At 33.8% G+C, this 17432-nt stretch overlaps 1 protein-coding gene and 1 long non-coding RNA gene across 2 annotated transcripts; one reads left to right on the forward strand and one right to left on the reverse strand.

Annotated features, from left to right (window-relative positions):
- Window positions 1–182: 182 nt before the first annotated feature.
- LOC125608851 (E3 ubiquitin ligase BIG BROTHER-related-like) lies at window positions 183–3001 on the reverse strand. Its single transcript, XM_048779389.1, has 7 exons — window positions 2551–3001; window positions 2157–2448; window positions 2030–2067; window positions 1373–1414; window positions 1056–1177; window positions 860–968; window positions 183–400 (listed from the first exon to the last, which is right to left on the reverse strand). The coding sequence occupies exons 1-7, from the start codon at window positions 2848–2850 to the stop codon at window positions 347–349; spliced, it is 957 nt and encodes a 318-aa protein (XP_048635346.1). The 5' UTR covers window positions 2851–3001; the 3' UTR covers window positions 183–346.
- An 880-nt stretch (window positions 3002–3881) lies between these two features.
- Window positions 3882–16200, forward strand: LOC125608853. The gene is made up of 3 exons (XR_007339459.1): window positions 3882–4369; window positions 15766–15937; window positions 16036–16200. It is a non-coding gene; the product is annotated as an uncharacterized LOC125608853 (long non-coding RNA).
- The last annotated feature ends 1232 nt before the right edge of the window (window positions 16201–17432 follow it).

Consider the following 17432-nt stretch of genomic DNA (forward strand, 5'->3'; position numbering starts at 1 on the left):
TAAGACTAGTTTCAACCTAGTCAAAGATTCAGACATAAAACCATCTCGATGTATTCCTCGAATCTCAGAGGAACATAGTTCTAAGCTTAAATGTTCTTTTCTGAAAAAAAAAAAACAGATAGATCGTAGCTGTTCTGAATCAAATGATTGCGAATGCGGAAACAGATGAAAGCAGAACCGAGAATCAAAAACTTTTTAGAAAGTTCCAATTTATGAGATTGTTTAAAGGATCCAAGCAAATCTGATGATGCTTTTGTTTAATATAGTGTACAAACAGACAGCTAAGGTGACAAAGTTTTTTTAGCTTACAATTTTTTTTTCCTGGAAACCTCTTCCTTTGCTCTCATTAGCTTTGTCCAGCCGTGGAAGTTGAAACTTCTGCGCTGCATACCGGGCAACTCTGAAGAATAATGTGTTAGTTTCGGGTTGTTAGTCTTTGAGAGTAATCCAATTTCAACAAGCTGAGAAGTGTTCCTAATTCCCAGGAAAGTTGATGAGATGGTCGCATGCTGTAAATTGTCTAAAATGGTACTAACAAGTTCAAATCTGTGCTTACTAGCAACCAAACCCCTCATTTTCGAAGATGTCAAAGAACACAATCGGCAATACCATAAATGCAATCCTTAAACTCAACAAACATGAAACTATATATAGTCTGTATGTTCTACATTACTGACTATACAATCCCCCATTATGAAAGATTATTTTGTTTGTGGAATTGCTATTCGCGGTTTTCAAGCATGCATAATATCTATCCTCATCAGAAAGGGTATGTGTCCGTAGCACAGCTGACAACAATAACCAATTGATTTCTCATCTCTAACAGGATTCTTTCTTTCTTTTTTTTTGAAAGACGTACCTTGTTTATCTTCAACCAGTTATTTATGCACTCCGAGTGGTAAGAATGTTTGCATGGAAGAAGTATCAAGTCATCATCATCCTCATAGTCCAGACGACATATAACACAACTGCATCAAGCATTAAAAAGTTAATAACCTAGCAACATGCACAAAGTTGTCAATGGTCTACTAAATTGGTTAATTAAAACGCATTACGATTCATTGGTTCCGTTCTGATTGTCTCCATCTTTATATCTTTTTGAAGGCAAAGATGCAATTGTATCAGCAGACAATCCTCTACTCTCGGTTCCCACAATATCGCCAAGCGCAAGCAACTCCTGCAAACATTAGATACCGTAAAGTTATAAGCCGACAGACGTGTTGGGCAACTGAATTTTGCATATCAAAGTGCGTGACAGATCTTAACACTAAAGTCCAACTTTGGGAACAATACTATTCGCTTTCGCTACAAATCTTTTCACAAAATCATGAGAGGATCCGAAAGGCATAGCATTTTATGAAGGTTTTCATACCTCATATGAAAGCTCATCAGGATCCATCTCATCCCAGGCATCCTGCAAAAATAAAGGATACATAACGTGAATGGAAGCAGAATCAAATCACCTCAAAGAAGCCTTAGTTTATATGATTCTCTACCCTGTACGTAAAATTTATTTATTTTTCCATAAAATGGACCAGAATCCATCAAATTTCAGTCCACTGCGAGCTACTATACTGCAAGGTGTGAGCATAACTTTCTCTAAAGCCAGTACCACTTAACCTAACGCTACCAGAATACAATTGATCTGATTACCATAATGGTTAATGCATTTTTTACCTCCAAACACACAGTTTTGCAAAGTTCTAGTAGCATAAACCGTAAATAATTAGGCAGGAGTGTCTGCTTAGGCCTACGGACTAAAAGGATTAACACCACAAACTGAACTGTCACGAAACAAAACAAACTAGTGCCATGATAGAAGGGTAGTAGATAGATGGAACCATGTATGACGTATCACTTCGGAAATGGCAGGTTCTATGTCAAAATTTTGTCCTTTGGTCACCACATGACTAAACAAAAAGGCGTTGGAGAGTAGTTCTTTTAGGTCACTAAGGTTCATATTATCGAGCATAAAAAGGTTTAAAGCTCAAAATCAAAAAATGGTTTTGTTGTAGTGCAAGGAGCCTACCTGAGAAGTATGATCATCCTCTTCCAGATCTTCAACCCCTGCAACCAATAACAGTTAGCATAAATCTCCAACCAATCCTAAAACACCGATCAAAAATAACTTGAGTGAAAGCAATAAGTGTACTCACGATTTGCCAACCCAGTTAAGGCAGACAACCTATCTGCCATTTCCCTTTCCTCAGCTTCCTGAATAGCTCTAGCAAAGGCTTCATCATCTGAATACCCAACTTCTTCTTCGTCAGCATTCCTGCCTTCATCTTCTTGATCATCTTCATGAGCATTAACATTTGGCGCATCTCCCTGAGGATCATCATCTGTTTCGTACTCGTCCTCATCCTCTTCGTATACATAGCTTCCAGTTTCCCAGCTCCCATAGTCACTGACCTCACTGTTCATCGTCAGCATCATATACGCCCGCTCCTTAAATCCAACACATACAAAACAACGATATTCAATAATCCACAAAATCTTGGAACTATTCTTCGAATCAAGAAAGCCCAAACAGCATCAAGAAAGAGCCACCTGTTCTTGGAGAGTGCGAGCGAGAGCAAGATCCGCATCAATCTGGCTCAGATTAGTGAACGGAACTCTCGCTGAGGAAGATCGGGGAGGTAGCTCTCCCACCGTATTCGATCCGCTCTCATCCACATCCACCGCCGTCTCCACCGCTTCCTCTCCTTTGTCGCTTCCACCTCCGGATTCTGAGACGACGCCGGTCGGACGATTCTCCGGCAACCGTACGGCAGTGTCGCTAACCTTGCTCGCTTGCTCGGCGGTGAGGACGACCTTGGCAGCGTGGTCATTGTCGTTCTCCATAGGCATGATTGGATGAAAGCTAGGGTTTTCGAATCGGAGATGAAGGAAGGGGATTGGTATCGAAAGAGAATGATTCCAGGAATCTGAGAAAACGATGACGCGACGCCGACGCAGAGACGAGAAAGGGAATTACAAATAGTGTTTGTTTCTCTGTATGCTTTTGATTTCAAATTTTGAAAATCTGGATTTTATTTCAAGGACCCTCTATATTAATTGTTTCTTTCTAATCTCACCCACTATGTTCTTTTTTTCATTTGCACCTCCTCACACATTGACATTGTAGTCGGTATGTGTTAATCCAATATCATAATTCAAATTAAGGTTGATAAATTAAGGAATAAATATTCATGTTATAAAGCATATACGATTTAATTAACTATGATTTCGACTATAAATTTTATTGTTTATTCCTAGACGATGCTATAATTATTTTAGTTTTTATTTTATTCGAAGATGCCATAATCCAATTATATTATCTTGAATTTTTGATAATTTTATCGATTCTTTCTCTTAATTCCTATCTATCAGGAAAAAACAAATCCAGAGTAGTGACCACTGACAAGGAAAAAAATGCAGACAATGAGCCGACCAAATGCCAAGCGGTATAAACATGTTAATATGCGCAGAGCAGAAGGGCCTGGACTGCAAGACTTTTCGCGGAGACGTGCAAGTAAACATGTATACAAAAGCTTGGCGTATCGTTAATGTTTTTTGGAATAATGTTTCTTTTTACTAAATGTTAATTATTATTATCATTTTTAAGAGTGTTGTTACTTGTTAGAGTATATTTATAGCTTTTTTGTGAACAGCATGTTTTAGTTTTTATGCTATTTCAAGCACAACTCGTTACGTTTATAATATTTTTTTTTGGAACATTTTTCAGAACTAGTTTTATGGAGATATTATAAAATCTTCTTTCTTTTTTCATTTGTCTTCTTATCACTCATATATTTCAGTTTTAGACGTTTATGCTTTATAATTTTCTTAAACAAATATATTATGACAATTGTTGGGATAAAAAGAAGTTTGATTTGTTTCAGAATCTAGAAATTCATTTTTGTCTCTCCTCATCTACCGTTCATTTCTAATTTCTACTAATATTTATCTCTTATTTGCTCCTCCTCCTCCGCAGCACCGCCGTGCTCTTCCCCAAGCTCTGCCGGATGTAAGGTTACGTTCTCCCTCAACTTCTTTGCAAGTTATTCGTCTTTCTCCCGTTGTCATTTTTATTGGCGATGTCACTCTTAACTAAATAAAGCGTAAAACTTCCTAGTTCTTCTAGTTCTGCTTGAACCATTTTTTAGTGACATAAGATAGAAGCAAGCATGCCTTCGTTAAAAAAAGATTGATTGCTGGATACATATCCGAAACATCATTTGTTTGTCTGTAGCAAGCCAATGATATGAATCGGGAAAATCTTGAAAGAATGGTTGGATCAGACGATTCTGCTTTCAGCGGCTTAGATCTTGCAACCCTCATCAGGCAGAAGTCTGGATGATCTTATGATGTTCAGCTCATCTAGAAGGTATGCCTTTCTGTATTCAAGAGTGTTTGCGATTCTGTATCACATGTCAATGCCATAGCTTTAGCTGATTGTGAAGAGAGTTTTGTTGTTTCAGAAGTTTGGAACTTAAATCATAGTTGTTAGATGTGATTGATGTAGGAGTTCATGGGATTGGGGAGTAATCTCCTTCCAATGCATGTCATGTGGAAGTACAGAGAACATGTAAGATAATCCTTTGTTGTGATTTCAGCTTAGCTGGTTTCACTATACTTGTTAGCTAAGTCACCATCTTATCTCTATTTGTTCTTCATTGCCTAGAAATCTTTTACTCTAACCGAAGAAGAATATATACTAAGACTTGATGTAGCCAACATGTTGAAATGTTGGGGAGCAGTCTCACATATCTGTAACAACCTAGCAAAGTCGAATGAGCAACCACGAATAGTGAAGGTGAGGATCAAGCCTAGACAGAAACCTTAAGACACTAGTTTAATCACTTGAGTCGATAGGAGAGACCACTCTGAATCATTGGATTACTTAAGAAACTGCAGGTCTCATCTGATTTTACCTTTTTGTGCAGGCTGTGAGCATTTTCATAGACATGGATTCAACAGGGGGGGGGGGGGGGGGGGGGGGGCGAGCAAACGAATGGATTTACAAGTAGTAAACCGACCGGTTTACAAGCAAAAGGTATCGAAATTGTATAGGCATCAATTCATTCTCAAAGCTTTCTTTTGTGATACTGATTTACAGAAACAAAGGTTTGTGAAGCTTTCAAGCTTCCCATCTTCTTTATCATTTATAAAATTTTCTCCTTTAGTTTTGGCATTTATGTAACCTTGGGACCATTTCTTGAATAACATTCATGGGTATATATAACAGATAATTTCCAAAAGTCTCAACCCGACCAGAATGAAGTTGATATGACAACATTTAAATATCAAAAGTTAAGTTATCTTATATAGGACACCAAATTTAAACAACATGTCAAATAATATAATATATAAATTTTAGTTTGCATTAAAATTAATATTAATGGAAAAATCTGCGTAAAAACGTAGGATTGGGCAAAATACTCAAACCTGAAAAACTGAACCAAATCCGACAAAAAAATTATACTAAATACGAACGAAAACTAGTAAATATCCAAATGAATCTAAAATTTTGGTTGCGGAAGAACTGAATCCAAATCAGATCCAAACCGAATATTTCCGGTACTTAAAATTTCGAAGCACAATTTATATATGTAAATACATTAATTTAAAAAAAAAAAAAAATCATAAATACACAAAATTATCCAAAATAGTTGAAAATAATTTAAAGTAAATATCCAAAATATTCAAAACACTGAAATACCTATTGGCTTTCCATCCAAATAAATAAACCAAACAAATTTTCATGTTAATTTTCCATATTTAGCATACATTATTCAAATTCATATGTAGTATGTTATTTTTATTTTTGGATTTTATGAAATTTTAAATATTTTAAATTTTAAATTTATTTACATATATCAATACTAATAAAACATAAACACAAAATTAGATCCAACTTGGTTCTAGGTGAAATATTTTTGAAAAACAGAAACAGAAAATTAACATGTCAAATACATTATTATATAGTCTAACACATTTATATCTATAACATAGAAGATAAGCTTCAATTTTTTGTTTTAACTTATGTAATTGGTTAGATTTTTTAATTTTTTTTAAAACTCGTTTAATAATATTTATCAAGTAAATTCCTTCAATTTAGTGTGTGATTTTTAATTAGCCATGAGAATTTAAATAAAAATATAGTAACTTTCATATATTAACCGAAACCAAAATGCGTAATGAAAATTGCATATATCAGTTTCCTATCTTTTTGTTATTGCATAAATTATGGTCAAATTTAATTCAGAAAAAAAAATCAATTAAATATAGAAATCAAGATCTACTGGAGTTGATACTCAAAACGCCATCAAATCCGCAATTTATATAAATTATTGGGTTGATTCCCTATAAAAGAAATCCCCTTAGGTTTAGGTTTATTTAAAATGAAGTCAAAATAAATCCCTAATTGCTCGACATCCATAATTATTCAAAAATTTGGATCAAATATGGCATCAGATATTTGACCATCTTAGATTACATTCATATAGTTTAACGATCAATCAGGCCGAATCTTTTTTTATAAAATTGGAAATAAAACTTGATACTTCCCATAATCAAAATAACACAAATTAACTTTGCCGTTTGCATGGAACACTTATTGATTTTGTTACATACCAAAATAACTTGAAATGCAATCATCCCGAAAATATATGATTGACACAACTTACATGACCACTTTAATGAATATTTTGAATCAGAGAATTCAATCTTTGACTTCGAGTTATCTCATATTAAGGAAGTGTAGCTCAATCAATGAGTGTCTGGAAATATTTGCATAGTATATTATATAATATAAATTAAGAGAATTTATACTATATGTTTGTGCAATTATATTATAGTATATGTGTGCGATTACACATGAAATCATATACGACAAATCATACAGGATCTGTGGGCTTATACAACAAATCATATATGTTTGTGCGATTATACAACAAATCATAAATTTATACAAAAAATTTATTCAGCATAGTATATGTTAGTGCGTTTATATTATATTATATAATATAAATTACGAAAAATTATACCAAGGGAAAAATAAGATTTATGATATGTTGTATAATCACATGTTTTATTTCCATAATAGTGTCGATATACATTCTTTTAAAAGTAAAGCAGACACATTGTCCGGTTAAGATCTGCAGTTATAATATTAGCAGTGTTTTGAAACCCGACCCGGATCCGCGGTTGAACCGATAAACCCAGTGACCCAGAAAAAATCCGGTTTGGGTTTTGTGAAAAATCCAATATTTAGAAACCCGCAAAAATCCGCAAAAACCCGGTAAATCCCGGAACCCGGTATCGGTCGAACCAATAAATAACTTTTTACTTCTTTTTTTAGTTTTTAATTATGTTTTTAGATTATGTTTTATATTCTATGTTTTCAATTAAGAAGTTAGGTACTGACAAAAAAAAAAGAATTTAGGTTTTATTTTTTCAGTTTTATATTTGTGGTTTTTATATTTTGATGAAAATTTCACTATGTCACCTAAAGAAAATAAAGTGAACGATGGTAGAGAGAACCAAAATTAATTGATGTGATTTGGTGTTAGTTTATTTCCGTTATTGATAATTTATTACAATGACCTTTACTTTTGGTTTATTTTGTATCTGTAGTTCAATTTATTATTCACATTAGGCATCTAAATATTTAAATATTTATAAATTTTATGTTTGGATGTCATAACTCTTACGTTGTTAGGGAAAATTTTAAATAGTCTAAACTATTTTTTTGATATTTTGTATGTCAAATGAAAATAAAAATATAAAAACTAAAGTTAAGTATTTTCTAAATGTTTTTAAACTTAAAATATATACATATCCAAACTATTATTTTATGTTTTAAAAACATTTAGAAAATATTAAAATTTAGTATCTATATTTTTATTTACAAAGCTGATATATTATTATATAATAAAAATAATTTATTTATTAACCCGCGGTTCATCCGCGGTCGAACCAGTGACCCAGCAACCCAGTAAATCGTACGGTTCAGTGTCCGGGCCGGGTTTAAAAATATTGGATATTAGTGAAGATGCTTAGAATAAAGATGTATAATATGAAACATATACTATATGTTTGTGCCAATGACATAATATGTAATGAAACAATTACACCAAAAGGCAGTTTTGTCTTTTTTATATCATAGAAAGACAGTTTCTGCTTCTCACACAGTTTTTAGTAACAGCTTCTTTTTTGCCTAACTAACTAGTTATGTCTTAACTAACCCACTTGTTAACTAAATTTTGTTATTAGCGGGAGATGTCCTCAGTCGTTGATCCACAAATTTCATAGACGGTCCAGATTTAATATGCTTTTTATTGACAACACTGATATCTGTCTCTTTTTTCAGCCATTGGATTTATTTTTCTCCTTTGTTCATCTATGGCCAATATTGCATGTTGATGCAAAAGTCAATCTCATCTTTCTTCCTTCTACGTTTTCCATTTTGCTGTCACATTTCCTAAACTGAAACTCTATTCATCCACCGTTCTCCATGGCCGACCACTTTTGTCTCTTTTGGATTGTAACTGCTTTTGTTTTTCTTTGTCTCTTCAAATCCACAACTCTTCACCCATCAACATCTCTTTTGTCTCTTTTTGGATTGCAACTTATGCTAGCTGTTTGGAAGATGCTTGATTGCTTTAATTATGTTATTTCCAAGCAACACATTTTAATTTTCTTTCACTCTACTACCATTAAACTTCGTACACACAACCCCGATGAAAAGATCTCCACCTTCTAATTAACACGTATGTGCACATGTACATCTATTCGGAAATCAGTCTCATGTACACATATACACATATAAATCATGTACACAAATTAAGTTCCTAATTCCCCCAATATCCCATCTACTTTCACACTTCTTAAAAAATGTCATGTACTCCTCCAAGATCATTTCCAAACGCAAGGATACTATTCGCAAGGATACTACTCTCTCGTGTACAGTCAGGGTCATTCAACTCCTCGTATACATGTACAGGCCGGACTCTCCGTCTACTGTCTCAAATATCAAGGGGAAATGTCCCCATGCATATGGACACCTATTGTATTCACCTGTCAAGACTACTAATCTACTCGTATACATATACTCGTATGTCATGTACATCTAACTAACACGTATGTGCACATGTACATCTATTCCGAGATCAGTCCCATGTACACATATAAATCATGTACACAAATTAAGTTTCTCATTCTCCTAATATCCCATCTACTTTTACACTTCTTAAAAAATGTCATGTACTCCTCCGAAATCATTTCCAAACGTAAGGATACTACTCTCTCGTGTACAGTTAGGGTCATTCAACTCCTCGTACACATGTACAGACCGGTCTCTCCGTCTACTGTCTCAAATATCAAGGAGAAATGTCCCCATGCACATGGACACCTACTATATTCACCTGTCAAGACTACCAACTTACTCTTACACATATACTCGTACAACTTACTAACAAGTTGTTACTAAGTCTTTTGCGTGTACCACTATAAATCGTGTACACTACCATCACGTACTGCTACATGCGTGTACAACTATAAATATCAACCAAACGTAAGGAAGCTACTTCTTCGGCGTGTACAGCCTTTCATGCCTCATACACACGTACACGTTCGGGGGATTTAAGATGTTTTTATTAAGCACACAATGCCACACACATCTGTACGTACACATGTACACCAACTGAATTCGACAACACCTATTGTCTCACATATCGCTGGCCCCAGCTCACATGCACATGTACACCGACTAAATTCACTCCCGTAGACTACTCAACTACTCGTACACATACACACTGACTAAATTCACTCCTGATTGATTGTAAATCATCATGTTTATTAGGAAACCGTATGTGTACAGCTTTAGTACTAAGTTACATGTCCCTCAATTCCTAAAAAATAACAAAACATTCCCTTGAATCCATACATGCGATTGAGAAGGTTATACATAAGCAAATTAACAGTTTCATTGAAAAAGAAAACACCACACTTTTACTTGCTTACCCTTCGCGGCTTGTTTCTGGGCAGCAATCGGCCGTTTGTTGGCTTCCGTCGCCGTCGAGTTCGTCGTCTTCCTTGAGCTTCTCCGACGTAATTCGCTCCCGCCGTCGTCGTCTACTGTGGCCTTCGTTTTCTTCGCACTTCTACGGCGTTTATCGGGTCTGCCACCGCCGTCGTCGATATCCATCTTCTCCGGCAACACTGCGTTTTCAATTTCTGTCTTTCCTCGGTAAAAGTTAATTCCCGTGAAATAACCACTAATAGAAATGAACTGCACAATAAAACTAGGGTAAAAGGATGTGGGCCTTATTTTAATTTCGAATTTCAAAATCAGTAACCAAATCAATCGACAAACTCAATAGTTAAGGGGGAGTTACCTTTTTCAAGGGTAAATAATGACTTTTCACATAAAAAAACTACCCTAATAGCATTAACTGCCTTTTAATGTAAAAAAAAACATAAAACTGCCCTGCAGTGTTAATAACTCATATGTAATTAGTCTATGTTAAAGAGGGCTATTAACAAAAAGAGGATGTGAGGTTGATTGTGGTGTTGACACATAAGTAATGGCAAACTTGTGAATTACACATAAGGTCAAAGTTTATTTATAAAAAGTTCTCCTCAAATAATAAAGAGATATCTGATAGGTTGATTATAAAACTCGAGACATGAAATTAAAGAACTAAATAAGAGATAGAAAAACTGATTGTAATTTTGGGGAATAGATAAATTAAATACCTTGAGTTCCACGTGTTGATAAAAGATCTGTGATAAATGTATTCATAGAAGAATTAATAAAAGAACTATATTTGAGTGGGTTAATATGATTACTTAGCATGTGATATGTTATTGGTCGACCAAAATATAGAGGTCGGTTCCGAAAGTTTTGGAGTTAAAGTAAAGGTTACAAAAAATGTATATTAAATATTAATAATCAGTAGTATGTACCTCAATTTTTATAATAACCAGGTGACCGGCCCGCACACGCACTAAGAAAATTTAAAATATAAAATAAATATTATATAGTTCTTAGAAGTAACAGATTTTACAACATAATACCACCGTCTTTAGAAGAATTCATTAGCCATGGAAAAAAACTGGTACGTGAGAGTATTTGGTCCAACTATCTACCTGCTTAACCATAGTAACTGCAGTAGTACCACTACATAAGCAATCAACATCCACTTGCATCTTCAATTCCTTGTCCATGAATCTGTAGGCTTTAACAATCGAGGTCAACAGCGTCTGAACCATATCCTGATCCTTGTTATAGACTCGGGATTCACCATTAGCAGATATGTGCACAAGGCTGTCAGAGGTCATTCTGTCAGGCAATGTTTTTAAACCCGACCCGGACACTGAACTGGACGACTTACCGGGTTGCTGGGTCACTGGTTCGACCGCGGGTGAACCGCGGGTTAATAAATAAATTATTTTTATTATATAATAATATATCAGCTTTGTAAATAAAAATATAGATACTAAATTTTAATATTTTCTAAATGTTTTTAAAACATAAAATAATAATTTGGATATGTATATATTTTAAATTTAAAAACATTTAGAAAATACTTAACTTTAGTTTTTATATTTTTATTTTCATTTGACATACAAAATATCAAAAAAATAGTTTAGACTATTTAAAATTTTTCCTAACAACATAAGAGTTATGACATCCAAACATAAAATTTATAAATATTTAAATATTTAGATGCCTAATGTGAATAATAAATTGAACTACAAATACAAAATAAACCAAAAGTAAAGGTCATTGTAATAAATTATCAATAACGGAAATAAACTAACACCAAATCACATCAATTAATTTTGGTTCTCTCTAACATCGTTCACTTTATTTTCTTTAGGTGACATAGTGAAATTTTCATCAAAATATAAAAAACACAAATATAAAACTGAAAAAAGAAAACCTAAATTCTTTTTTTTTTGTCAGTACCTAACTTGTTAATTGGAAACTTAGAATATAAAACATAATCTAAAAACATAATTAAAAACTAAAAAAAGAAGTAAAAAGTTATTTATTGGTTCGACCGATGGTTCGACCGATACCGGGTTCCGGGTTTTACCGGGTTTTTGCAGATTTTTGCGGGTTTCTAAATATTGGATTTTTCACAAAACCCAAACCGGATTTTTTCTGGATCACTGGGTTTACCGGTTCAACCGCGGGTCTGAGTCGGGTTTCAAAACACTGCTGTCAGGAGATCTCTTTAAGAACCTTCTCGTAGGAGAGATAGGACTCCAAGTGAGAGCCTAATTTGAGCGGAAGCAAATCCTTGACTCTCTTTGCGATAACGTGACCGTAAGGACCATGTCCATCAAATACACCACAAAATACAGTGTCCTCCATTGACCCAAAATTCTGAAACATTTCAAAAAAAAAATCAAATATTCAGCTGAGTGACACTAAGCCTATACAACTTATTAAAAAGATAAAACTTCAAAAAGTTATATATTTGACAATTAAACCAATGGTCCTTGGAGTAAAACATTTGATGGCATACTTTTAGAAAGTAAATGAAGATAGTTATATAGCACTTACAGCAACAAGAACTATATTGAAGTAATACATTTAATGAGAATGTAAACATACTAATTAACAAAATTGGTTTTAACAGAACAAACGCACCTCCCAGACAATCATGGCGTCCTGGTTAGGACCTTTCTTGCCCTGTTGGGAGAAGAGAGACGCATGATCGGTAGAGCCATTCAAGAATTTGCATTATAAGACCTTGGTTGTTTTCTATATATATACAGTCGATTTATTTCTCATATTAACGACACACAATAATTTGCATAATAAATAAATCAATCGCTTAAAGAAAGATATTAAATGTGTATTGTAAATAAGTGATTTGCATATTTAATGATTTCAATTTGTGCAAGTAATCCATATTAGAAAAGTAAGTTATTAAAAACAATTTTTGTCAATAAGTTATTTGCATATTTAATAATTTCAACTTGCGCAAATAATCCATATTAGAAATGTAAGTTATTAAAAACAAACAACCTAATTAGAAACATTAAAATATTTTCTAAGCAAATGTAATTAATATGATATCAACATGCGCAAGTTTACTGTTTGAATAATAAAAAAAGTGTTTAATATTTTTCTTAGTTCTAAATCTTGCCAAAGCTAAATTAAATCGATAATTATTATCCCCTAGCTATATATAGGCTTAACGAAATCGAAAATAGTTTTGAGCTTGTCTACATAAGCGATTGATTAAAATAAATGAAAAATAAAATTCAAAAAAATCAACCAATAGAATTATAACAATTTTTCTGAGAAGCTCTATATTAATGCAATGTCAGTAGAAATCACTAAAGTGACTTCTCTTTTAATATATAGGGGGATATGGTGGTTAGTGTTTAAATAAAATTTATACAATTATATAAAGATAATAATAAGTGATTCTTTAAATAAAAAGAATAATAGTTGGACATAACATTTATCGATATATCATAATCCTATTTTAATAGAATATATATTTATAAGATTTTTTGGATTTTTACTAGGTCAACCAGTGTCAGATCACGAATTAATGATGTTTTTTTTATTGAGGTTTATTAAGTTTTTAATTACATATTTTTATTAAATTTAAACCAGATAATATACGGTTTATCAGGTTACCGATTCAATTACGGACCCAAATTATTTATGAAAACAATAAATAAAAATAAGGACACATATATAGTTATTTTTATAACGTAAATATGTAGATCAAAAATATTTAATATTAACTAGCACTTTTTTATCTAAAAATAAAATCCGCGCTTTCAAAATCTAGTTAAATATTAAATGGATATCTGAATCGAATTGTAAACCAAATTGAATCTGAAATAAAAACTATAAATATCCCTACTGAGACTTAAATCTCTAGTCCTACAACCCTAAATCTAAACGGATCCAAGTGTCTTTATCTTACCAAAAATGAATAAATCTTTCATCATTACAATTTTGATGACACAGATTAAATGAAGTGTTATCTTTACTAAATATGGAAGAAAACTTCTATTAATTTAAAAGCTTAAATTTGTGGAAGCACCGTAGCCTATTGGTTAAGGTTTAAAGGCTTCTATACCCAGGTCTGGGGTTCGAATTCCAGACTATGCAATTTATTGTAGATTACAGAAAATCCAGGTTTCAAGTCCCGAAGAAAACGGTTTATTAAACAATTATGCAGACTACAGAGGAAAGGCTTGCAAGGGATTTTCAACATGGTGCAAGTAAATCGGGTGAGACGTGGATCTTCATAGGACGGCTCAGGTGATGCAGTTAGGCGTAGGTCTTCATAAAGCAGGTAGTATTGTCGGTTGTCGAATCGTCTATGTAATCTTTCCTATATCATAATTGTAAGATCATAACAAATCAGTGTTAAAAAAAAAAAAAGCTTAAATTTAATATATTTGAAGTTTTATTTATGATACCACTTTATACAAGGGAAGACATTTTATAAATAAACAAAAATTGAAATCCCTAAACTTAGAGAAAGAACTTGGAATCTCACAAGTTTGAGAAGAAAGAGCTCCGACGATGATGTGCCGTTACATCGTCTCTCGATTGATCAAGAAAGGAGTGTATACCTCAGTTACTAGAAGTCAAAAAAGTCAAAAAGTCAAAAAAAAAAGTCTTCTCCTCTCGTTGCGGGCGGTTAGTTTTTCTTCTTCCCCATTATAAAATAACTAATTCAAACAAAACAACTCTCTCTCTCTCTCTCTCTCTCTCTCTCTCTCTCTCTCTCACAGCTCAATGGCGGGAGCGAACCAAGAAGTTCCAAGCAAGAGACTACCTGGTTACTGCAATCTCCAGTAGAAACATGGAGATGATGGTAAGCTGCTTCTTCTTCTTCTTCTTCTTCTTCTATCGTTCTGATTAGTAATTGCTATCTTGTTTGTTTCGATTACGTAATTGAGATCTCGTTGGTTTCCGATTAAGTAATTTCTTGTTGAATGTTAGCTTCTCTGCGTTTTCATGTGTGTGGAACTTGATGAGATCAATCCTTGAAGATACGAGGAGCTGTTTGTTGCTTACATGTTAGGTTATGTACGTGTATCCATTGTTCAATCACGATCTGTGTGGAATTTGAGAGAGCAATCAATCGTATATTAGGTAAGTTATTGCCTTCGTTGATCTGATCATATGTATTTCCATGATTTTTGATCGATCATATGTATGTTATTGCCTTCGCTGATCTGATCATCGCTTCACGTTCGATGTGAAAAGCGGATTGTGTTTTGTGTATGAGATGCGCCCTGTATGCTCTCATGTTCTTGTGGTTATGATCGGAATGAAAACCCTCGGGAAACACTTATCAAGGCTAGAATCTCTTACTGCTCTGTTTGCTGCTGGAAAAGTCATTATCAGTGGCTTTTTGGTGAGAAACACTTGCGAATGAGCTTGAGCTTTGGCTATCTCAGTGATGCCATAGGCCTTTGATCCGGGGGTAACATTTCATATCCTTTTCACACAAGTACGGAGAGTATCTTATGTTTCTGCAACTCCTGTTTTCTTGTTTCATTATTATACACTGCTTCTCATATATTGTCTATCAGTTCAAACCATGAGTTTAATTGTATATGGCGTTCATTGATTTGTTGTCTGAATCACTTAGTTTAGATTTTGTGTGTGTTTTCTTTTCTGTTTTAGTAACATCTAGCTGCATATATGTTTTTAGTTTGACTTATGTATATATAATTGGTTCGTTATCTCTTGATATCTATTCTTATGTCGGTGGTTTTTAGAGGAGGTTGGTGCTTTGATTGTTAAATCAAAGACTAGCTGGCTTTCTGCTGAGGAGATTTGCAAAATACTGAAACAAGCTGAGAGTAAAAACTTAACCGAGTCTGTGGAAAAGCCTCCCATAGATTCCATTGGACTGTTCATTTTCAGAGAGAAGAAGTTCTACGATCATTGGTAAGTAACTTAATCAACATTTAAATATGAGGGGAGTGTAAAATATTAAGGTGTAAAGTGTTAATATATTAATATAGTTTGATTGTTTGTTTGTTTAGGAGGTGGAATGACGTGGGTGGAAGTAAGAGGAAGAGAGGTGGAAACAACAGGCTGGGAAAGAAGAAGAAGCTTTCGGGAAATGATGGATGTAGCGTAAATGTGATGGAGTCCACTGGATTGCTAGAAGACAATTATGTGAGAAGGGTGCATAGGGATTCCAAAAAGTAAGTGCTAACTTTCAAAGTTACCTATTAAATTATGTTAAGTTAAAAACACTAACTTTTTTTTGCTTTTTGTTTGATTCAGCTTTGGTGATGAGTTGGCTGTGGTGCACTACCGCAGGCTCACCTGAATCAGTTTTGGCTTCTATGTTCTACAAAACTTTTGCACATTTGTCTATATTCGAAAACTTGAAAGACTTTTATGTCTTACCAAACTTTCTTATCTTGTCTATATTCAGAGAAACTTGTGTATCTTTTCTACGATCAAATGATAATAGCTGGGATGATTGGATAACTGTAATCCTCTATTTGTCTCACTGTTTTCTTTTTCCTTTCCTGGGGTTTATGATTTGATCTCAGAGTAATCGGATTCTTAAGATGGGAAGAGAGAAAAAGGGTTTTACTTTGTGGATTTGGTGATAAGCTCTAAATGAATGGGGAAGTTGATTGATAAATATTTGAGAGAGATATCTCCAGGCTAGAATCTTAAAGTGTCAAAGGTTCTTCAAGTTGCAGAGAGTTAAACCAGATTCAGCTATAGATATTGGTTTGACAAGAGAGTTTATTTCTCGTATTCTAACATTTTATAACTATAGTATATTTTTTTTTGGGATCGAACTGGAACCAAATTATTACAGAACTAAATTAAATCGAACCAAATTAAGTCCGAACCAAACTTAGTAGTATTTGGAATCTTATCAATACCCAATTAACTGAACCGAACAAACCGGAAATTAAACCGAAATTAGAGACTGTTGGTGGGACCATCCATTACAGAACTAAATTAAACTGAACCAAATTAAACCCGAGCCAAACTTATTAGTATTTGGAGTCTTATCAAAACCAAATTAACTGAAACGAACAAACCCGAAATTAAACCGAAATTAGAGACTGTTGGTGTGACCATCCATTACGGAACTAAATTAAACCGAACCAAATTAAACCTGAGCCAAACTTATTAGTATTTGGAGTCTTATCAAAACCCAATTAACTGAACCGAACAAACCGGAAACTAAACCGAAATTAGAAACTGTTGGTGGGACCATCTGGTATTTTATCAGGAATTATTTGTCAAATAAATGGCTGGAGTAAACTATCATGGGAGTGCAGTGTGCTCTTCTGCCGAGTGTCTCTACCATGATTTTCGTTCACACACGTGGCTCCTGCAGATCGGCAACGTCATCTCTTTTCCTTCCTCTTCCGCTTTAGTTTTCTTTTAGTCTGGGCCCTTTTGA

Source organism: Brassica napus, chromosome A5 (genome assembly GCF_020379485.1).
Source record: "Brassica napus cultivar Da-Ae chromosome A5, Da-Ae, whole genome shotgun sequence".
Classification (NCBI taxonomy): Eukaryota; Viridiplantae; Streptophyta; class Magnoliopsida; order Brassicales; family Brassicaceae; genus Brassica; species Brassica napus.

What these genes read in the sequence shown, in the direction of transcription:
- LOC125608851 (XM_048779389.1), bottom strand. Translation starts at nt 2,850, where the DNA reads ATGCCTATGGAGAACGACAATGACCACGCTGCCAAGGTCGTCCTCACC. An exon ending in CTCGCACTCTCCAAGAACAG is followed by an intron (nt 2,449 to 2,550) that starts GTGGCTCTTTCT and finishes GTTGGATTTAAG; the next exon opens with GAGCGGGCGTATATGATGCT. An exon ending in CAGAACGGAACCAATGAATC is followed by an intron (nt 969 to 1,055) that starts GTAATGCGTTTT and finishes TGCTTGATGCAG; the next exon opens with TTGTGTTATATGTCGTCTGG.